General features: G+C 38.3%; 1 protein-coding gene across 1 annotated transcript in view; it reads right to left on the bottom strand.

Annotated features, from left to right (window-relative positions):
- Positions 1 to 615: 615 nt before the first annotated feature.
- Positions 616 to 24,222, bottom strand: part of SLC9A8 (solute carrier family 9 member A8) — a 29,365-nt gene continuing 5,758 nt past the window's right edge. Inside the window, exons 4-16 of the mRNA XM_054217977.1 lie at positions 21,502 to 21,560; positions 17,900 to 17,983; positions 16,845 to 16,946; positions 16,124 to 16,158; positions 14,912 to 15,055; positions 13,487 to 13,625; positions 11,515 to 11,620; positions 8,559 to 8,675; positions 6,950 to 7,032; positions 5,408 to 5,519; positions 4,754 to 4,974; positions 3,507 to 3,653; positions 616 to 2,238 (exon numbers count right to left, since the gene is read on the bottom strand). Coding sequence (XP_054073952.1) covers positions 2,131 to 2,238; positions 3,507 to 3,653; positions 4,754 to 4,974; positions 5,408 to 5,519; positions 6,950 to 7,032; positions 8,559 to 8,675; positions 11,515 to 11,620; positions 13,487 to 13,625; positions 14,912 to 15,055; positions 16,124 to 16,158; positions 16,845 to 16,946; positions 17,900 to 17,983; positions 21,502 to 21,560 — 1,457 coding nt within the window. The 3' untranslated portion in view covers positions 616 to 2,130. The remainder of the gene's footprint in view (positions 2,239 to 3,506; positions 3,654 to 4,753; positions 4,975 to 5,407; positions 5,520 to 6,949; positions 7,033 to 8,558; positions 8,676 to 11,514; positions 11,621 to 13,486; positions 13,626 to 14,911; positions 15,056 to 16,123; positions 16,159 to 16,844; positions 16,947 to 17,899; positions 17,984 to 21,501; positions 21,561 to 24,222) is intronic.

Raw genomic sequence — 24,222 nt, forward strand, 5'->3', positions numbered from 1 at the left:
AATTGCTTCATTTTAATGTGTAAAATTATTCCCAGCAAATGGCTCTCGTTAGATGTCGGAACGCTATCACTAATTGCCAGCAGAGGGCAGGAAACGACCAATTTGCCTTGATGGAAGTTACCAAAGGGCTGGTCTGCTTGTACCTCCCTCTATTTTCCAGATGACCTATTTCACCAGAATAACAATAGAAATTAGAGGCTATTTCATATTTCAGCATGACTATGGCATAACGCTATGGCCAGCGTAATAGCATCTGGATCAATGTTCACCTTCCAGTGACACGAGAAGGTCCCAGAGGCCTTCCAGCCAGTTCCTGGCCCTAAAACGTTCGAGTCGAGCAACTGAGTAAAACAGATGGGTAAATAAAATGTAATTAGGTCTACGGTTCTCTAGAAGGGTGAAGGAAAAGCCTGATTTTTTTTTTACACAGATTGTCTCCTCAGGATAAAGCAAGCCCTGACTGCTTTCTGGTCAACACCAGAAGGCGCGTTCATGCCCTGCTGAGATTCCCACCAGCGCGTGGCTCAGCTCTGGGAGGTGCAGAGCAGCTCTTTGAGCTAAAAGGGAGGGGAACAGAGGGGAGAAAGGGGGTCCTGTATCAAGCTGTGTTATTTTGGAAAAACTGCTCAGACAACACAGGCTCAGGATTCTAAATACATTCTTGAACTTTTATTCCTCCCAGCAGGTAAGCAGTTGATTAAAAACCTTAGTAGCAAAACCAGACCAAAAATAGAAGTCTCACACTTTCAGAAACAAACATTTGCACTTGCATGTCAGATTTACGTGCAGAACTAAAATTCACATTTCAACAGTGAAGATGCAAACGACTAATGAGGAATTCGGGCTGGCAGTGAGAGCAAACTGCTGCCTGGGTAACCATGGCAAATGTGCCACAAACACTGCCTGCCTGTTTAGGTGTATGCAGGTTTGAGCAACGGACCAGGCCATATAGAAAAAAAAATAAAGTGAAATGATACTGCTGATTTTGAAACAGTGTAAGCAGAAGAGAAAAATCATATTAACAAACAGGACAGCTTAATGAAAGCTGTTTGCCACCTCCCAACGGAGGCTGCTTCAGCAACGTGTACTATTAACCTTCTGTACCTGGATTACATTTTGTAGACTCTTCCTCGTGTACACATTTGGTTCGGCAAGCGAATGACATGCAAAATGCTGCTTTTGCTTCCACTAGAACTTAAAAATTCCCCTAGAGAATTCTGGAGTGTTAGGGACACTTCATGAATTAGGCAAAACAAAAGCTGCTGTTTTCTAAGATTTGAAGCCAAAGTGCCAGCAAGGAGCAACTGCCAGTTACAGAAACCCAACTGCAACTGGCTTTAGCCAAAGAAAAACACACATTAAAACTAGAATTTCAAATGCAGTTCTGCACTGTGTGATACAATTCCCCCCTCCCCAAACCATGCTATAATCAGTACTGTGGATTAGATACCTCAGTATAAAAAAAATAAAAATAAAAAAATCCCATAAAATAGAAATCAAGAACTTCTTAAATGACAAACCCACTAGTTCTCAGAGGTGCTTCCTTCTATGTGCAACATCTGCTTTTTGTCAAGGCGTGCATCTTCTCTGGATTCATAATGTGCAAATCCCATAAATTATAGATTTATTCCAGTCAAACTCCCTTACTAGTGCTGAAACAAATTCACAGTATAAACTGTCAAGACTCTCCATGCTGTGAATGAATATATATATTAAAAAAAAAAAAGTAAAGTGCAATTCATTCTGTTTTGCAGAGTCATACGATGGCTCTGTACTTCAGCATATGTTTACAGCAGATTTCGTAATAGGAAGAAGACCTCCCCCATTAAACAACGTCATCATTTCATGGCAGATGTTTCTGCTTTTCAATAGGCTGCATAGAATTTGCTATGCTGTAAAACCTGAACAAAAGGTTCTTCATTCAGCCCAATGTCTGACGCTTACGGGTCTCCAGCGCTGACTAGTAGTATCAAGCACAGTAGATCTGTGGTTTTATACCTAAACACGTAGCACAAGACATGCCTGAAACATGAAAGTTCAACCTTAGCTTTCCAGCTTTTGTGCAGTCAGACTCCTGATACTTAAATCCTCTTTCTAATGATAAACTCGTTGCACTCCTGTCCCGGTCTGTTATAGCAGCTCTTGCTCATCATCTTCAGATCCTGAGGGTCCTTGTCGTACCTCTTCATACCACTTGTTTGTGAGGGTTTTCATCTGTATGCGCCCGTGATGCAAGTCCTAAGGCAAAGGCAAACCAGAACAGTTTGTTACTTAGCTACACCACTACTTGTGGGTTAGAGCAAAAGACAAAGACTATTTAACATATTCCTTAGGAAACAATCCGCTCCTGGTCTCTAAGCATGCAAAGCAATTCTGTTTCCTATGAGAAAATATTTATGAAGTGTCCAATCAGTAATTATTTCCAGAGATGATATTTTTGATGACAGGTATTTTTACCTGTGTTTTCTAGACAGTCCTGCTCTGTGGGTTTCAACAACCCCAATGCTGTCTGGATGGGCTGGCTTTGAATCTCGCTCCTCCCTATGTGTTCCCAGGGACAGTGGGAAGCTTGTGGCCCGTTTTGGTGATTCACACACTTATTTTTCTAGCTTTTGGTTGCAATCTGGATGGCAGCCTGTGCTTTTGGCTACCAACTACAAGTCAGATGCTTACTCTGGTTTCTTGATTCCTTTTTGGTTTTGCAAAAAATGCCTTTAGCTTTTTGTGGGAAAGTGCTGAAAGCATTCTTTTGGGAAAAAAAATGGTACAAAACAAGAGGAAAAATAGTATGTTTGTGCAGGCTAGGAAGATGGAATGTGCACACTTGACACAAAATGGTCAACTCCACAGCAAAAATGCTTAATTCTATGGCAAACTGGAAAAACAGCCAAGGAGTCTTGGGTTTCTCGGGCATGGAGTGAAAATGGCATACTATTTGCACCTCTCGGAGCTGCTCAGTGTTAAGTTACACGTTCAGTCAGGTGTCGTTTTGCATTTACAGCTTCAAAGTATTGGTCTCCCACTGAAGAAGTCTTAAAAGTGAAGGCTGCAATTCTGGTGCATATTTCCAAGATAAAAACTGCACTCTGCAGAAGAACCGCAACTCCAGAATTCACAGGAGCACGTGCAGTAAAAGGCAGTACTTTGTGTGATAGCACTTTAAAAACTTTGCGTGAGCAGCAGCAGCTTTTTCTAGCAACAGTAGTAACTAGTAACTCCTGATACTCTTCATGGTACTCTGCAAGATTAAAGGCAAGTCCAATAAATCCATACACCTTTTAAAGTTTAATTGTGGTAGCCCTGAGAGATGCTCGTTTAATCCAACCTGCAATTTTACAGTGCAGCTTCTCATTACAGCTGCTCTACATATGCACAAGTAATATATTAGATGGCTCATGGTTCCTAATGTAGAAGCTGCATGGCTACGCTATGAGCCTTGAATGGTACAGAGTGAAGTGACAACCAACTCTACCACAGCTGCTTTTCTTCAAGAAAACAAGACTTACTTCTTGTGTGAGTCTTCTGGTGAAGAAAGGATTCAAATACTTGGCATCAAACCACATAAACCCTTTGAGGTCCTGGCGTTTTATGTACTGGGCTTCATATTCCTCCTCTGTGAGTTCTGATAAATGTTCCGATTCTATGGTATTTCCCTAGAAAGATCACAAATATTGGAATAACCAATGTTGGTGATGTGGCAGTCATCCCCCCAGCTTGCTTCAGCCCCCTGCTCTGTGCTTTCCCTTCTCAGAACCAACTCCCATGCTGGAACAATATGGAAATTATCACCCCAGCCTACCAGGGCTTATGGCTGTATTAATCTGTCCAGCTGTTGATTCCTAGAGCCACTTAGCTTCCCTTTTCAGGCTGAAAGGTAGAAGACCTCAAATATTCCATATTTTGTATTGTTACTATTGCTAAGAACAGATTTCTAGTGCGCAGGTTTTCTCTTGTGAGCTGGCCAATGATTTTATCCAGCAAGCAACGCTAATGTTGTCTCACTGAAAACAAGCCCTGTATCAGAACACACCCTACCCCTGTGCCCTTCCGATACACACCTCTCTATGTAGACAGACTAAGATAATTCTGAAGATTGCCAGCTTTTTGAACCCTCGCACCAAGAGGAGCTGTTACTCAGATCCTACAGAACAACTACATGGATTGTTCGGTGGCTTGGGGAAAAACAGGCAAAAATTTAGGATACTTTGTCTTCCAGCCTTTTACATGTCAGGCTTCAGACTGGCTGTTAGTTTTCTTCAGTACTCTTGCTTAGGCAGAAATTGCTTTAAAATAAAACTCAGTCATAGGGGTGCTGTTGCTACCACCTGCTCATGGCCTTTGCTTTGACTTTTTCAAAATAATTCCCATCTGCCTTTTATGATTAATTCATGACTCACACTGTACTAGCTACTTTCCCTCTGTATATGACTCAATCCTGTATCATCTGCTTTATGCTTTTGCAGGGGTTACTTTAATTTGTATGGATTAATTTATAATTAATTGAGTTAAGAAGCTACTTCTCCTCCCTTTGTCCAAACACTTACTTTGCGTAAATACTAACCAAGCTCTGTCTTTGGGATGTTTTAAAATTAATGTTGCTTGGCTTTTTCCTACTACCTTAGCTTTTTCCATTACTTTCATTTTACTTTTTAGTAAAAAATAATGTACTAGTCTTGGAAAATGTAAAAATGAAAAAAAAAAAAAGGAAAAAGAAAATCAGTGATCCTCTGAATAAAAAAAAACCCAAACAAACCATCTTCTCTGTCTTGCTAAGATTAATGTCCTTCTTGTTCCTCTTGCGTGCTTTGGAGTCCTCAATGTCAATCAGTCTGATAAGGGGCATGGTTCCTCCTCCCAGCAGCAAAATTGTGAACAGTACTATGATGATTGTTGTTGTCCCAATGAGCTGCCGCTTCTCTATTGGTTCCAAGCCCAAATGGAGGCTGAGGGCATAGGGAATTGCACCTCGTAAACCTTGACATAGGGAACAGTAAATCAATGAGGAGTGAATCGACAGCAAGTCCTCAGCACCCTGATAACTCAACAGGAATTCTCCATCTTTAAAAGATTTTTACAGTCCTATACTATATCCATTTAGCTATCATTTGGTTACCACCCTAAAATGAATCTGAGCTCTTCAGCTACTGTTCTTCGAACTATGAAGTTGCTAGCCCTAGAAAGAAAAGTAGACTCTTTGCAGAAAAGCTTTAGCGGGGATCACCACTGCATAGTCCTCTATCGCAAAGGGGAAAGAGAACAAATGTATTCTACTTGGGTTTGAGAAGAGTGCAAGGGTTCAGTTGAGTTTTGTTCCACAGATGGAAAACCAGTTCTTTCCAGAGTAGCCCACGCTATGAAAAAGACAAAACATTTTTTCCAGTTCTCTGTACTTTGAGCTTTAACTTACCGCTAAACCACATGATAAACATCATTTTGGGGGTGATTTTATGATCACGGAAAAAGTTGAGTAGGTAGGAAAGGGGGAAAATATTCACTGCTCTACCAAACAGAACAAGTACCTGAAAAACAGAAATAAAAGACCATTTGATGTGTTACATTCACACAGGCCCCAGCTGCATCTGGTTTGTACAGAACAAGTAATGTGAATATGCTCTTTTCACTCACAAGTCTCTGGAGTAGGTGTGCTGCTAAACTAACTTAAAAGAAATCTCTCAGCATAGGTCAGTGTGGAATTTAACTTTTTAAACATTTTGTCTGCTTAACTGAAACTAAACCAGACTTGTCACTGATGGAGACCAGACACTACTTTACTTATAACAAATAAATGAAGCCCAAGAGGCATTCCAGAGAGACCAAGAATTACTTTGGGTAAAAGTTGTCCTCAGTTCAGTCAGTTCAGCTCCTTTAATCATTCCCTTGGCGCAGCAGCTAAGAGGCTATAAGATATTTCTATTGTCTCCCCACGGACCAGTTCCTCAGAGTAAAGGGCCAGAAGCCAAACAAACAGCATGTAATCCAGTTCCTCAACACTTCCCTGGGTACGGTTATAAAATGTAACACGCGTTGAAGCAACATTTTGAGAGGGGAAAAAAAACTACTATTGATTTGGTGGCAGACAATTAACAAATACAGCAAAAACTTTAACTCAGAAAAGCCAAGCTTTTCACAATAGCGTTGCTTTCAAGCTCCACCACAAACAGACCTTGATAAGGTAAATATCCTAGAATTAGTCAGCAGGATCCTTGAAGGGCTGCGCTGTTTTCCTTTATGAATCACCCCAAAATTACACAATTTGCATTATGCCTTTGAGGGCAATGCTACATAGAAGGAAGTGTCACACCTTAGATATATATTAGATAAGGAAGTTGGGTATAATACAATGAGAGCAGCTCCCTGTGCTGATACCACTATCCATAAATTGTAGATAACAATTTTTCCCTTGAACCATGGACTAAAATGTGCTCGTATACATTGATAGTATATATGAGAGAGAGAGACTCAAAAGCTGTGGAGAGATGAAATGGAGCGGAGTTTGATACTAGTTTGCACTGTAGTTTCTACGAGCTGCCCATTCACACGGATTCTTCATATGAAGCTATGTAAGAATTCAATATTGTTTTTTGGTAAAATAATTTCTAGAATAAAGTGGCACATACAATAATCTCAGCATCTTTTGAGATTTATTTTAATAAATCTAGTAGGATCAAAACAAGCAAGTTTCTTTTCCTTGTTTTTAATAATCTTTTATAGAAGGGTTTCAAAGTTAATAGCAAATTGGAATTCCTTAAAGAAGAGTGCTGAGAACAAGAAGAATAATTTCATGCTATTAGTGAGAGTTAGCTTTGTGCAATACATAAAAAATATAAAAGTATTTTCATAAAATCCTCTAAAACATAAGAACTATAAAATATTTTAACTGTAAGGTGTTTCCCCCCTCCCCAATACCAAACCCGCATCTAAACAAGTATGGAAGAAAGTAAATACCTACTATGCACCAGATGACAAAGGACATTTCAAACTTGTGAGGAAAACTAAAAATTGACAGGCCAAGAAATGCAAAAACACATGTTTCTGAAAAAAAAGAAAGCACACCTTAAATAAACAATTCTATAAAACCTTTCCTACTCTTATAATAAGTTACTACATACGGCACATAAAATAATATTTCCTGACTTCTGAATGCACAAAATAGGCACAAATGCCATTATGCAAAAGGCCAGATTCTTCCACTCTCGCTGTCAGCAGACAGCACCTTAGTCTCAGTGCGCAGGCTTTTTCCAGCTGTAAATTACTGGTAAGTAAGAACAAAGCTAGCAAAACCTTGTTCTAAAGACTGAGCAATTTTTCACTTGAGGAATATAGGACAAGTTGCAGAACACAAGCTACAGGAGCGACTACTAATGACTTCTGTAGCTTTGAATCAGATTCTCTATAAAACTGACATGTCAGGCACAATCTCATATATTGCAAGTCGAATACTATTATAAAGTATTCAACTCATTCAATTCTTGTAAATGGCAGCAGTTCATTACTTTCTTCATAATAAAATGCTGCACTGTATGATCTAACAACCCTTGTATATTCTAATAACCTCTAGAAGTGATGTTTGCAAATCTGAAATGGTACCACCACTGCACAATGACTACAGTCATCCATTTTATTTCCACAGCACCTACACGTTACCGTCAGAGAATTGCACAGTCAAGATGTTTCAGCAGTTCGCTCCTGTCCTAGCAAGGTAGGTTGCTTATCATAAAGACGGTTGAAAACAGGATAGTTTTGGACAGACAGTAGCAATACCTGAGTTACTGCAGCAGAAGAAATTGTTTGGTCACGCTTTGGGTACTGGCTACTTACATTTGCACGTTCAAAACCTGCTGCAAACGTGTACGAAATTGCACAGCGTCTTAAATAACTCCTTTACAGTGGGTTGAATGAATATGTGTTTTTTTAGCATTTGTAATAGATTAAGGCCAAACCCTGGTGCTCAGGTAATGAGTGGTTAAGTTTAGTTTGCAGCAAGGCTACTCCCTGACCATGTTCCACATGCATCTTCCTGCAAATTCTACAGAACATATTCATGCCATCACCTAAAAAGCAGAAGCATGTCATTTCTTCAAAAGCTTGGCTTGTAAAAGGAAATGGAAAGGCTATGGGACTCTGAGCTGCTTGTATCACTACTGCCAAAAACTTTTCAATTTCTGAAGCTATTGTTTTTGCAAGTAGCTTTTTATATCCAAAAGCATTTTTAAAAGTACCACTAAAAATCCATCTCCTAAAACTAAAAATAGACCAGAGGAATGTAGGAGTCGGAGATCTGTATTCAGTTATCAATCTTGTGGCAAATCTTAGCAGGAGCCTGCAGGATGGGAGAGTGAGATTTACTGTATGTTTTATGCAGTATGGCAGGAAAGGTGACTTTTGACTGCCTTCCAGCCTCCACTATTAGGAACTATTCTCTTAAAGACATGTACCACTGACATACAAATGGCTAGAAGAAAATCCACACTTCTGCTGCTCCCATCAGAATCAGTAGTTCAGACAAATAAAATTTTACACTATTAATATTAGATATTAAAATAGTAAGTGGCACCTACCACACATGAAAGCAACTGTTCTCAGTGTCTGCTGCATTAAAATCTGTGTAACTGGGGACAAGTTATGGTGCGTATAGTGAGACATCACGATGCCAGAGAAGAGGATTGCCATGATACCTGTAGAGAAAAATGTGGCAGTCAACAGAAGAACAGCTTGCACTCTGCAAATATTTGTGTTTATAGCCCTTACTAACACAAAAGCTTATGAAGCAATAAGTGGGGTTTCTATTACCGTTGTTACTCATACCAGTTTCATGCCACCGGTCATATTAAGTACTAAGAGGTCCAGTATAGGTCACTGGCAAGCTAGAATAAATCCCTGTTATGTCACATTTTCCCATAAAAGTGAGGGAAATAAAAAGCCAAATCTTGCTTTTCACTCTCCTAACAGGTAGAGAGATGAGATCAAAAGAAGAATAAAAACAATCTGAGAATAGCAGGGCTAGGGAACTGTAAGATTCTGTTCTCCCAGAAAGTGTGTCATTCTTTCCTATCTGCTGATCAGCCAGGCTCAACCACTCCACCAGAAGCAGAATGAGACCAACAGGGCATGGGTGTGAATCCACTCCAGTATGGCGCACTACGTGTAATACCATAAAAAAGTAAGAACGAATAGCACACACAGGTGTACCCCCAATTTTTTATCAACCTGAGAATCAGAAAAGCTATTGAGACTTGAGAATTCAGGGCAACAATTACTGTTGTAGGAATCATAGAATCATTTAGGTTGGAAAAGACCTTTAAGATCATGGAGTCCAACTGTAAGGAAGGTACAGCCTGATACATAGGGCCTGCAAGGAATGCTGCTGTGCAGAATGTCCCTTGCCTCCAGCAGAAAGGGTCACTAAACCATCTGCTGTAAGTTACTACAGAGATTAATCTCAGCTATCAACTATGGGAAAAGCCACCAACTTTTCCATTACAGAGTTCAGTTGCCCTAATGACATGCACGGCTTGGACAGAGGTACAGCAACTGATATCACAGGCCAGAACAGCTACCTCAGATTTCACTATATTTCACAAATCTTTGATTTGTGTTAGGGATTTTTTACATCTACCTTGCTTCCCAGCTCTTGGTTATTTATGGGAAGAATCTGAATTTCAATCTATTGCGCTAACTGCTCAAGACACATCACAGACGCTGTCAGTTGTTCAGTGTTCACAGGGAGCTGGGTATCTTAAAGGAAGTTTTAAGCATTTCCATGGCTGCTGCAAAGGATGTCATTTGAGATGATGGTTAGGATTGGGGAAGGATTTAGCAGTCCACTTGAAGAACAACTGAGTTATTTCCTTGTAAGTTATTTCCTTGTAAGTAACTGACCAAAACTGACAACATAACCCAGAAGGAATCAATTGCAATGCAGATCTTGAGAGGACAGGATGACATGTGGGAGTATGCCTGCTTTGCCCAAAACAAGGAAAGTTTAAAAGACTAGAAGTATTTGGCTGGAGCTACGAGCCCAGGAATGGCCCAGATGAACGTAACTGGAAGGATTAGAGTAGCAGAGCTACAGTCAAAAGAATCCTTTGTTTGAAACACGGAGGTGACCTGGCTAAGGTCATTCAAAGTTTGTATTTCTTGAGAAGTCATTCTTGAAGGCACTTGAACAAATTAGAGAGGTGGTCTTTACAAAAACAATGACAAAGAACCTCTACCATCCTGAGAGTAATTAACTAGGAATCTTACTATAAATTCTTTTTCATTGTATACCAACATACAGATGTGTTGGTTACATCATGCAATGGCACTATAATTCTATAATATTTTATTATAATTTCATATTAATAGAGCAATATAATTAGAACTAGAACAGGCCACATGCTGAGACCCTCCAGAGTAATCTTCTCACAAGGCAAAACTTGTTTTTATGGCAATACAAGTATTTTAACATAGCAAATTGCTTGCTCGGGTTTCATTCCCCTACATATGTGTTGGCCTGTACACACATAGAGTGTGTATCCACTTCTGGATGCAAGTGGGTAGACTGGAATGTTTGCATTAGGAGTATACATCTTGATTGTGTAACTACCATGATTATAGGCCACATAAAAAAAAAATACAACTCCACTGACATCAGTGAAGGTATTCTGATATACACTGCTACAGATCCATCCCAAAATATTCACATTAGCTTATATGTACATTTTCAGAAAGTCTTATTTCATACCTGCAGCTCATTTACAAGAAATCTAGTCCTGCTACTACTCCTCACAAACATAACATAAACATACAAACATAAAGTTGTAGAGCAAATACATCTTTTAATGCACTTAAAAAAAAAAAAAAGGAAAAAAAAACCCCAAGGAGATTCCCTAGCTATTTGAATTATACAAAGTGTTGCATCCCTTCCCACTTTTCTTTGAGAAATGAGACAGGAAGCCAATTGTCTTAAAAGACCAGTTCATAAACCACCTGACTATGCTGATAAAAAATCACCAAAGGCCAGAGACATTGGGCATCCAGCAGAACTGGACCCTGTCTTTGTACTTGGTTCCACAGAATGATGGAAGAAGTTCACGTGTAAGCCTCTTCTTGTGGCCTTCAGCAAAACTACCAGCTTCTCAGCTGATTTTCCCCAATGGCACTGAAGGATGGGCAGAAAAAATGGGTTCAGGGTAGCAGGGTGGATGTTACCTAAGTTAGCTGATGTGGCTGAGATCTACGGTGTGCAGCTGAATTGTTAGTTCTGTTAATTCTCCCCAGTCTAATTAACTGGGGAGAATACTAGTATTTATGTTAGCTACCAAATGCTTATGAAAACTGAAATTACCTTTTCTATACTTTTAGAACATGAAGTAGAGAATAAGCGTATCTTTAAAGTAAGTCAAGGTTAAAAGTAAGAGCACAGGTTAAACAAGAAAACCTGTAAAAAACCCAGGGGCCCTCTTAGACACAAAAAATACCTACTCCCTAAATTTATCAAAGAAACTTGCACATACTCATTTTGCTACTCACCTGAGAGCGAGATACCCTCTGCAAGTCCATAAGGAAGGTAAGCAAAGATAATCATCATCCCAAACTCTAGGGAGGGTGTCTTCCTTAAATCAATGTGCTTTAGCACGTATACAAGAAAACGTTATGGAAAAAGTAAATTAAAAAAAATTTAAATCTGTGTCATTCCATTATAAAACAATGATTATGCTTAATGCACTTATCTACTGAACAGCTAATAAAGTCTACACATTGGCCTTTGACTCAAGTATGGAAAGATTAATAATTTCTTATGAGTAGCTTCTCATAACAGCTTCTTATAGAAGCTACTGCTGATAGAAGTGTATCAGAATGGACAGACCTCGAGACAGAAAAGACCTGCTACTGATGTTCCTATACAGTACCGATAACAACATGCCAAATTGTTTGTTTGGATCTAGAAGGGCCATTTTCCTACATGTTCAGTCTTTGGAAACTGCTCCAAAACTGCAGAAAATTTCTGCAGAAAATCCACAGAGAATCATTAAATAGTAAAGGCTTTTCTAAAAATAGGGGAGAGCTATGAAACAGCAAATTAAAAGTAAGGTAGCTCTCATTTATGTTTTAACAAAAATAATGTCCTTTTGATACTCAAGATATTTAAAACTTACTTTACGTTTTGTAGTCACGAACATGGACATTTGCCAAAGGCCACAAGTTCTGCTTTGCATCTCATGCACAGTTCTGCAGCACGGCTGCCCAGTACAAGTAGATTTTGCCTCGGACGTTGTTATTTGCCACACTAAGCATGCAAGCAATCTCTGTTCCATCACTAGAGTTCTAGTTACTTTCAAAGGGATATGACAGATTTGCAGTAATATTCACAGTGAGAAATATTCCCTCAATCGCATCCTTGCCTTAATGCTTAAAACACTCCACCTACCATCTTTGTTAAGATTCAGAGGATTAGATGCCTGTGATGTGGAAGTTCAGATTCCTCCTGGCTCATGAACCAGCAGCAACTTTCAACTATATTTATCTGCTGGCAACTAATAAGAAATGCCCTTTGCTGCATTGAAATTTTGCATACTTAGGGTAAATCAAATACTTTGAGGCACAAATAATTTAGCAGGGGGAAAAGGTGCTTTTCTCTTTGTCTTAATATCACTTAGATACCAGTGAAAGCAGTGTTAAACATCTGTCTCCTTCTTTTGTTGTGACGTATGGAATAATTTAAAAGTTCATGGAATCAGGCTAATGAACCAAGAAAGGATATATGTCTATATTTAACCAAACACCCTGTTCTTGTTATTTACAAACAAAGTGCTTAACAGTACGTCCCAGATGACATGAATAACTGTTGAACAAGACTAGTACAAAAGATTGCCTACAGTGAAGTCAGTATTAACATTAAACAAGCTCCAAAAAGTAACAAAGGTGTCCGACTTACAACAAACATCCTTCCTTATCTCAGCAGAGAAGCTTCTGGGTTGTTTAGCAACCAATTCACGGAAGTGGAGGAGGCAAAACATACCTCATTGTAAATCCAAATAGAACAGTATCTGTATTCAGCTGCCTGCACATGATACATAGGGACAAACGAGCTGGTCTGACTCAAAAGCCCTCAGGAAAAGCAGCTTTCTTTTTCTTTTTAATTAATAGTTTTATGCATGTAAAAAAAAGAGCCATATGCTTGTAAAAATGGATCAGTACTGAAATGAAATTAATATATTTTGAAATTACAAAACTATTACCATATTTTATAACACTCCAATGCACATAATATAAGCCACTATATGGCATTTCAGACCTTAATTATGTTCATAAAAATCTGATGCAACTTTTTAATACGCACACTAACATGAAAACAGAATAAGCATGAGAAAATCCTCAGCCAACAAAATAATATCTAGTAAGAAATATCCCCTAAGAAATGCTGGATGGGAAAGAAAAATACTATTGGAATGTTGAAGTTAACCAATTTATACATGTGTTCACCACAATTAAAAAAGGATATTAATGCAGAAATAAGACCAGTAAGTGTGCCAAGTGCTGCAGAGCCAAAGAACATCTTAAGAAAGTATCCCAGTGCCTGTAGAAAGGTTTGCCATCCGCTTACATCTGACATATTTTCTCTTGTCAAACCTTCTGCTGTGCTAGATATAATTAAGAAAAGAAAAAAAAAGAAACAGTTATAAATTCTAAGCCTGGATCCAAAAATACCAAACATCTTTCGAGAACAACAACAAAAGAGACTTCCATTTCTTTGTTGCTGTCACTCTTAAAAGGCTTTCACTGTGATATATATAACAAGAGGAATGTCAAAAGATGTTAAATCAAGTCTTAGTGTAATCCCCAAAGGGAAACCTAATTCTGCTACAAATCTGGAAATCCAGCATTGCTCTTCTGAAGAACCCCCAGAATGGCGTAAATAGGCTATGATAATGCCCAGCATTACAAAACAATTTTCAAACTTTGAAAAGGAAAACACATTTTGCAGTGGTAAAAGCTCAAAGCATGAAAAAAAAGAGACAGATCATGTGATCCTCAGAGGAGAACAAATGAACAGGAAGACCTCTCATCAAATATTTAGGTGTGGATGAGAGACAAGAAGATCACTGAAGAAAAACAAAGAAGCTCTTGGGAGGAAAGGGGAGAAATCTCTTTGAATTTCAGGAATGTGTTTCATAGTTCCATGCAAAGAAGACATGGATTTTAACTAGTGTTCCTGTTGACTGCCGTTAGCCTTCATGGTCTTCTATAAAAGAATCAAGACTGCATTAAAAGCAATTAGTTAATTGAAAACTGACTCTAACTTCACTACCTTCTTAGTGTATCTACTCCTATACATTCATAGTCACATTGTTTGACTTCAGAAATAACATGAAGATATATCTATATTTTTTTAAACTATTTCAGCCCCAAAGAATCATCATGGGCAAAGGATAAGGATATTGGATGTTCTTCTTTCCTGTGATAGCCCCAACATAAATATAACACTATTGCATGGATGTTGATGTATCCCCCTCGAATTGAAGTGCGACTCTGGGTATAAGCCAAAGATACAGGAGACACAACTGTGTATTTGGCAAGGTAAATATTTTTGTGGAAGCCTGAAAGGCCACATGTTGGTCTTCTGTTGTCAGGACCCTCACATGGAAAGAGAGCTGGTAAAAGTATGGGCTTAGAAAGCAGTCAGTCATCTGGGATCAATGAGATGAGGCACTGGTAATAAGACATCCATTTATTGTCTTCTTCCCATGCAGTTTATGTTATGGATTGCTTTTAACAAAGAAGGATCATACAACATTCAGCTTTACACCAGAAATATATGACTTGTTCCAAATGGAGATGGAAGAATTACTGTATATCTGAGTAACTAATTAACAGAAAATAATGTGGTTGCTGTTGCCATAAACATGTATAGTTCAAATGCACTTACTTGGTCAAGACAATAGAGACTGCATCATTGAGAATGCTTTCTCCAAAAACCAACATATTAAGTACAGGATCCACGTTGAGGGCATTGAAAATGGCAATGGTAGCCACAGGGTCAACTGCAGATATCAAAGAGCCGAACGCAAAACTGGGAGAACACAAAACAAAAAAGAAAACTAGATGAAAGAAAAATATGTACCTAGTAAACTTATATGAACTAGTAACAAAGACATTATGTATTATAGTTTCTAAACAGTGAAAAGTTATGCTCTCTTCTCATTCATAAGAACCTGAAGTGACAAAAAGGAAGTTTCTCTTTCATTTACTGATATACCAAAGAGAAAAGCTGTCATCCAGCTGGAAGTGATGTTGGAGAAATACCTGCCTCCCAGCACTCAATAACAGTATCAATGTTTACTCCCAACTAAATAAGAAAAAAACAGAGGAACGGGAAACCAACTTTACAGAGACAGCCCAAACCATTCATGCATAGTGTTACCTGTTCAGGAGTACTTAGAGAGGAACATTTAAAGGGAACTGCTAAAACTTCATTACTTTGGAATCCAAAGATAGACAATAGAGAGGCAATGGGACTGCTCAGCTGTGTAAAATCAAACACTGGAACCAAGTAAGGAAGATTTCTGCCGTTCATGTGTGTTCTACTTTGTATGTTTCTTGCTTGCCACCCAACTTATTTAAGGATTTTAACAAAAAACTCCTGTATTGGCTGTACAATAAACAAACAAAAATCCCAAATAAACCAGGAACGAACTTTATTTAACGTTAGGATGGTGTACTCCTAAAAATAACTGACTAGATCCTGTGTCAAGTTCTGGAAAAATCTACATTATTGATACTGAAAAACTCATTCTGTCTTTTAAGAGAAGATTTGGACAAGGAAGTTATGCCCTTATTATATATATGAATACTACCAACTAATCAAAGTTTACATATTTTAACTTTAGGGTTGGTTAAAAAACCACCGTATCTTTCCTGTCTAGAACAATCACTGAGCATAGAATACTATTTGGAAATAAGGGTATAATAAACAGGGTTTAGAAGTGTTCGATCTATTTATTAGTTTCACGTACCATGTTGCATCTAAGCAATCTAAACAATAACCAGAAGAGCTGGCCAATTACAGTGCATTTTCCATATACAGTTATCTTGAAGAATGCTTCATTTCATATACTACACCATTTCCCCAAGAGCTTACCTGTCTGTCATGTTGAGTTTATAAATTACATCAGCCTGAAAGAATAGGTAAAACATAAAAGAATCACAATCAACTGTGTTTTTCTGCTGTTTTTAAAAATGAAACTATTCATCAAATCCTAAATTTACAGTAGTACCCGGTCTAACACTGCCCTCCAACAGTGATCTACTGATAAAATTCTAGTCACCCAAAATCAGCAAAAACCAGATGAAACTGGAACAGATACAAGTGAGTAGAGTAACTAAGGAATTCAAAGGAATGGAAATCTGAAAGGCAAAGAGGAAAGCATGGATTGTTTGGCCTACCAGAATAAAATCTGAGAGAAAATATAATTATCTATGTTTATATCTAATCAATGGGGAAACAACAAAGCAGGGAAGCGAAAAAAAATACTGACAGAAGAATAAGGAAGTTTAATACTGGAAATTAGAAGATGGCTCTAGAGAATACAGGTTTTGGACCAGCCTTCTGACAGGAAGACTGGTAAAGTAAAGAAGGAAGACTGGAAGTAAAAAAAATATTAAAACTCAAGTCTTAATTACTTTTAACAGGGAGCATGCTATATCTATGGAAGTGGTTCTCTAACATTGTCTCTGTGATAGCAAAGAACTGGACTCTGTGACTCAGAAATTCACTTTTGCTGTGTTTGTCTGCTCTTGAAAAATGGACTTTCAAAGAGCAAGTCAGATAAACTTAAGTGTTTCAAAGCAGTTACTCTTACCTGGCCCAGGAAATAAATTCCTCCACCTACAATGAAAGCTGATATTGCAGTGCCAAATACAGAAAACAGAGTGATGGAACCAATGTTCTGAAAAAAATTACCCTGGAATACAATAATAAAGAAGTAAATCAGTGAAAATGATCTGAGGGAAAACTCATGTTTAGGTTTGCATCTAAATTAGATTTTGATTCACAACTGGGTTTCCGATAATAAAGCTTCATTAGCTTGGTTACAGGTACCCCAGGACATACATCCACACCATCTGCCTAAAGAGCCTGCTCTCTTGAGGATGACAGCAAATCCCTCTGATACCCAGGACGTCAGTCTGGTACCCTAACAACAAGCCAATCCTCGGACGAACAGCTGTGTATTCACCAGCACTTTGACACATTCCCCACCGGGCAGAACTGTAAATGAATCCATCTCTTGTAGACAGGGCATGTGAAAAAAGGCTTGTAAACTTCCCAGTTGCTAGTCCATTTCTTAGGTTGTGGTTTTGTATGAAAAAATCTTCAGTGCTGATACCAATTCGTGATATTACTATTGCCCAACTGCTCACCCCCTCTCCTGCAGCGCAGCTCAAGTAGAAAGGCAGCACGCAGGGAGCACCAAAACCACTTCAGCCAGGACCGGCACTATGAGAAACGTCCACAGAAACACACGCTCCCAGGCAAGGGGTGAAAACCCTTGTAAACGTTTTCCTCTTCTTTAGCTATGGAGTGACCCCACCTTTCCCACTTCTGATCCTACTCCTTCCCATTTTGCCTCCTTCACATCAGCCCTTGTACAGCTCTGATGAGGTAAGAAACCTCTCCAACCAAGGAGAACAACCCCCGCGCAGTACCTAAAGCCTTGCCAACACGCAGTCAACAGTGACAAGCTACATTCCCTGCATTCTGGGTTGAAGAGGCTTGAATTTTTCATTCTCAATTCCTTGATGATTAATATGATGGAATTTAATGCAATTATTCTAAACTTCATGAAGATAACTAAAAGCAGAATGTGTTCCAAACAAAACCTCACACATGTAAAATGGGTGTCTGGCAGGGGCTAACCTTGTGCAATGAATATCCAGATTCAAATATAATAGGTGGAAGCAAAAGCAGAAAAAACATATTCGGACGAAACATTTCTTCTTCCTGCAAAACAAAAATGAAGTATAATTTCAAGGATATCATCATATCATATTGAAATAACATCAAATCTTCCAAAAGGGAAATTATTTTTAAAAAAAACAAACAAAAACGCTGGAAAATGAAAATGGCATTAATCTTTTTCCCTTCTTATCACAAAATAAAAGGATGAAGAATAGTAAAATATTCCAGGGCTGCTACTTCTATTGTGGATTTTTTAATCCAGTGAAATAAAACTAGACATTACTTGTTTTAAGTTACCGTCTCCAAATAAGCTGCACAGAACCCAGGTTACTTATGGCAAAGGAAAAGTCTTTCTGTTTCCAGAAAAAGTATTCCCATTTTATCTCACGGTCTCAAAATAAGGACTCTCAAGGAACGGTGATCTCTTGGCCACTGGTTTGAATATAATCTAGGTTAACTGTGGTGAACTACAGTTTCACTAAAAAACTCATCATTTGACAAGAAGAAATCAGGTTATCATCTTAGTATACCTGCAAGTGAACAGGCTCAAGATATATATCACTGTTAAAGTCTGAGGCTTGATTCTTCTTACCAAATGTATTTTATGCCTGTAATTTAATGGTACTATTTTGATGGTTCCTTTTTACCACCAGAGTGATATAAATGAAACCTACTGTGAAGTAAGATGTTATTTTTTTGGTGACCTTACTCTTTGTCGCCTATCTCATTGCTTGGCTAACACTGCTTTATCGAGTTGTACCCCTAAACTGGCACCCTGTTTTTTTTCTGCTGGCAGACACTAAGCTCAGAAGGCAAATTAATGATGGCTGAATGTGCCCCTCTCTCTTTATCCATCAGGCTCCCTCCTGGTCCCCACAGTTCTGAATACAGCAGAACTTGTCACCTTTGGAAGCAGCGATTATTTGTTTAAATCCAGGTTAAACAGGTGATTGACTGTTCTCTTAAAACACCAGCTTTCAAAAAAGTACTCATCTCTTTAAAGTCTCATTCCTGTCTGTACCAGCGATAATCATCTTAAAGGATTTGGGGGACTTAGAAAATAAAACTCATCCTTTATACGGAAATGCTCTAGTCCATTATTCTGCACGCACAATTCCGTGCATCGATGGCTAACACTATCTAGTTTCTGTCAATACAGTAACTGCACTAGAACAAAAACCCCACGTACTTGATTAACTACACTGTTTAAAAGCCCCTGAAAGCAGAGCTGGACAGGGAGGTGAGAAATAATGAAAAGGAAGGACTGCATTTGTGCTGCAGTGAAGCAGAGACCAGGAGAGTAAAACATCAGGACTGTAATTATCAGCCATGCAAGCCAGCAAGAATCACCAGCAAGTACAAGGTCCACTGAAGACTTAGGAAGGCATGATTGCAAGAAATAACATTACAAAGTTCTTAGGGCAGGCATACGATTCAAGATTTGCTATATACACAGACATAGCCTGCAGTTATATATTCTGGGGTTTTTTTTCCATATCAGAGAAGCAAAAATTCCCTAAATTTAAAACCATTTAAAACCATTTTATAGAGCACATAATAATTATTGATTTGAACATTTCACATCTGAAATTATGACAGCCTATGTTAAAACCTAAGCTTTAATACAGTGAAAGTAACTTAAATAAGCAAATAATAATGTGATATCTGTGACCCTTTGCCTTAGCTGATAACGTGACCAACCGGACACAGCATCCCCAGTGCCTCCCAAGATGTGACCAATGCTTACCAGAAATAAACTACATAATTCACTAGCTATGATCAATATTTCCTTTGTTTATAGAATCAGTGCTCAAATCAGAGCATACTTTAAGCTTGGGGTTTTTTTCCCCTACATATTTAATCTTCTTCAGATTATTTAACCAATAAGACGCTACTTTAAAATGCTGATTTTGTGGCTGTTTAACTGACTTTCAATTTTAAGTCAAATCCAGTTGACACAAATTAGGAATGAAAAAACACTAAGCAGTGCACCACCCACTGTTTCTAATAAGCAAATATGTAAAAATGAAATATCACAGCGTGACTCTTGAACTACGTAATTGCTTAAATGAATGCACACAGAATTAGTGTAGCTAGTTGACAAAAAAAGAAGTACAATATGTAATTAAAAAGCTACATCTGATTGAAAATCTGTGCATTTTAATGTATTTCAACTAAGGGGGAAGAAAATAATATCTTCCTTTAGGGAAATAACTGCCAAGAAATATTAAGCTGCAAGCTAGGATTAAAATTCACTACTCAGAGCAAGATTTTCAGCTTGCTAATATAAATCCTGTTTAAAAGTGGCAATTCAAATCACCGTGATTTCAATCAACTCACTGATTTAATCCTAATAAACTGTTTGATCCTATGAAACAAAAATCACAATATAAGTACTGCAAGATTTTAAATTAAAGCAGGAAGAGTGAAGAGTTCGTTGCTTTGATGATGTGTATAGTGTAGGAGGCAAAATCCTTGCTTTGCTGTAGCCTTCACCTCTTGGAGACGCTTCTGCCAGGATTCTACCTCCCTAGGGAAGCCTCTGTAACTCCACACATGCACAGATAAGACCTCATAGCATCACACACTAATTCAGATTGGAGGGGACCTCTGGAGGTGTCTGATCCAAGCCCCTGCTTAAAGCAGGGCCAACTCAGAGCAACTTCAGCTGCTCAAGGCTTTATCCAGCCAAGTTTTAATATCTTTGTGGATGGAGATTCCCACAATCTCTCTGGTCACATGGTTTGGTGGCCACCACTGGTAACATTTTCTTCCTAATATGTAAGTCCATAAAGCACCAGGCAGCAGGACAAAGACAAGCTTCTGCACAGAAGCTTTGCCTGTATTTTCTGCTGTAAATAAAGCTTAAATCATGTTTCCATTGTCTCAGCCAGCGTGAAAAATGCTGCTGCTTGAGGCACACTGGCTTCAGCAGTTTTTCTACAAGCAGCAATGGAGTACCCAAGGAACATGCCACGCTGAATGGATTGCTTTGTGAACTGTCTGTTCTTAGCACCACAATTTGTTACAGTTTTAAGCATAAGTAAATAAAATAAGAGAGTCACATGACTTTTAGCACAGCTATTCTGGAGAAGTGCTGCTTTTTACCTCTGTGAAGTCAATGTTAACATCTTCAGGTAAAACCAGTGACTTTACAACCTATCAGAACACATATTTTTTTCTATGAAAACCTACAAAACTAACTCCAAAAGGAGGAAGAGGACTAAATACAGTCAAAAAATATGCAAGACAAATAACTGAATATTTTTTACTGTAACTGATCCCAAAGATGCCCAGCAGCACTTCCTACCATGTATCTAACAGGAACAGATTTGATACCATAGAAAGGATTACTCAGGGGAAAAAAAAAAATCATGTAGAAAACGTCCAGCAGGATCAGGACCTCAAATTGGCTGTATTATCATTAAAAGAACCCCAAACTTTGGCATCAGTATATAAGTTTTTCAAAATTACATCTAAAGAAACAAAAATTACAAACAGTCTTATTTTAAACATTTAAGGATTGCTCTATGATTAAAAAGTAATTGCTTCAAAAATACCTTCCAGTTGGCCAGCTTTTGAGCCTCTATGATTTTTATAAAAGCTCCCATAAGGATACCTAGGAGAGAATGAGATAACATTCTGAAATATTGACAAAACACACCACTGTTTCTGTTACCTGTTTATTGACTCTTCATCAACAAAGATTTAAAAGTGAAAACAAGGCAAAACATAAAGCAAAAAGTCTTTCATTCCTAAATCACAAAAACAGAAAGTGGTTTGGGGTCTGATATATGACAGTGTCCAATAAATTACATAATTACACAGCTTCCCTATGCAAAAGATTGTCACTTGGGATATCCAAATACTGAACACGCATAAATGATTCATAAAGGTAACAGGTTTAACTACTCAAAAACACTTCTCATCTAAGCTGCATTCAAATAAAATTCCACCTTTCTTGCTAAAGCATCAGGAAGTTATGAGTTATATATCTGTGTGACAAAACAAAACTTTCATGTCACCTCAATGCTATTTGCAGTGTTAACACAGCTTAAGGGAAATCAATCTTCTCCACAGAAGTGAATTTTGTCCCAATGAAATCATAGCACTTACAGGCAATGAAGTAGGCAACAAATTCCAATCAGGGTGGAGACGCTGTCAGAACTACTTCCCAAATGAATAACACATCTTTTAAGTCATGTAGAAATACTAATTTGACTATAAAAGAATTTTATCAAGGGTCCTGCAAACTCAATGCTTAAAGGTTATCGTGCTTAAAGGTTATCCTCCTATACATCTTCAAATAGATAAGACACAAAACTCCAAACCAACAAGATTTCTTCTGTAAGTCATGAAGATAATTCATGAACTGTCATTAATTGCTTTCAAGGAGTTATGAGGAATTTGTCTTCACTCAGATTCCAGATCTGTGTTTCTGCATAGTTGTATTTTATTATTTACAGAATGGAGACTTCATAGTCAAACACTGGGATTTAGAAGTAACATACACTGAATGAAAGGAAAAAAGTGGCTAAGAAGCTTAAAGCATGCTTTTCTGTAACTCATGTGTTTTTATTCTCTCATGCTGTAGCTATCAAAAGAGTCTTACAAATAGCATCACATGGATTACTGCTGATGGATGTGTCATACACACAAAGCCAGGAGGCTTAAGCCTTCTTTCATACAAAAATATGCGAAGGCATTGGTCCCAGAGGACAGAAATAATTGTTCCATGAAATGGTTTACACGGAAAGGAAGAGCAAAACGTTAATGAAGGAACATCAAAGGTCTGCTGTTCTTTGAAGGAGGATAGAATGCAGATACAGCCACTCACGTGCCATATAAACACAGGTCTCGGTACTAACAGTCAGGCTTTCCATTCTGGAATGGGCACTGTGTCAGAAGCCAAGGACCAGAACATTTCTAATTTTTGCAGAGCAGCAACATTGTCTTCAGCTGGTACAGGCAGTACTTGTATCACTTAACAAGAAACTCACGTGAGGAAAAAACAAACCATAGCAACCAGAGCCTATACATCTGAAGGCACAGACTTCAGGAAGTGTACTTCCTGAACAAACTTTCATTATTTTATGAATGAGTATTGAGAGCCCTCACGTGAAACTGTGTTTAGAGGGAATGTAAAAGAAAAGAGAATCTCTTAACTCATTTCTGCTGAAGTGGAAGGGCTCCAGCACAACTTTGTGAAATTGGACCCCTGTGAGTAGGCCAACCATGGCCTGTGGGCTACAAGCTGGGCATCGCTATCCTACAAGCTCCAGAGGCTTAAGTAAAAGGCTGGTCTCAGTCTCTTTCAGAGGAAGAGCTAATCACAAGCTGACCCTAGCAACAGCATCATGGACAGACAAGGTCCTTTTATGATATCAAAAGTTAAATGAACAATACAAATGTAAGGCCACAGCAGAGGTTAAGGGAAAAGGATGAGCCTGAATCATACAACTTACACCTTTACATAGCACGAGTTACTTCTAGCTGCATATTACACACAACAGTACTACTAATATAAGATTATGCTAAGCAAAGTCACGAAAGAGGGCTGCACAAAATAATGCATCACCAAGAGGGTTTAATAGCAGCAGAATCAAACTTTGACGCTGTTTTTTAAAATCTGTCCCACACATCCTTACAAACTACTCTTCTTATATGACTTGATTAACGAACGCAGTTTTTGTTCAACTGGTTCCATCTATTAAATCAGGTAGATCAGTTTTGTCAAAGGGCTAATTGGAAAGCTAAGGTTAATCTAAACCTCATTCTTTTGAAAATGCTATTGAATTTTCTTATTACAACCAACTTTTGTTTTTCCTGAGAATGTGTTAAAAGTCAGTAACAAATCAAAGAAGAATTTTTCTGGCAACCACTTTTACCACCAAAATTCCAGTAAATTTTAGGGACAAAGATCAAAATCCAGCCTTAGAGAATGCACTCCCATCCTGTCCACCAGCAGAGTAACATGCCCTAGAAATTGTAAACCAGAAGCTGCTGAGCAGCTTAGACAATGGGAGGAAAAACAGTCATGAAAATCATACTTATCTTCTCTGCTGCCATTTTTATTAGCCCTCAATAACTGCCTGAGAACATTTGCTTAATTTACAAGTCAAAATAGCACAAACTTCACTTCTGGCACTGAGAGCAAAACTGGATACCTGAAACTCAAGCTGCGCTCTTGCAGCTGTGTAGATTGTTACCAGTAAGAGGTTCACTGACCAGCAATTAGCTGGCAATTCCAATGATCATACAGATGCCACGTCCTGTCAACA

Source organism: Rissa tridactyla, chromosome 12, assembly GCF_028500815.1.
Source record: "Rissa tridactyla isolate bRisTri1 chromosome 12, bRisTri1.patW.cur.20221130, whole genome shotgun sequence".
NCBI classification, from domain to species: Eukaryota; Metazoa; Chordata; class Aves; order Charadriiformes; family Laridae; genus Rissa; species Rissa tridactyla.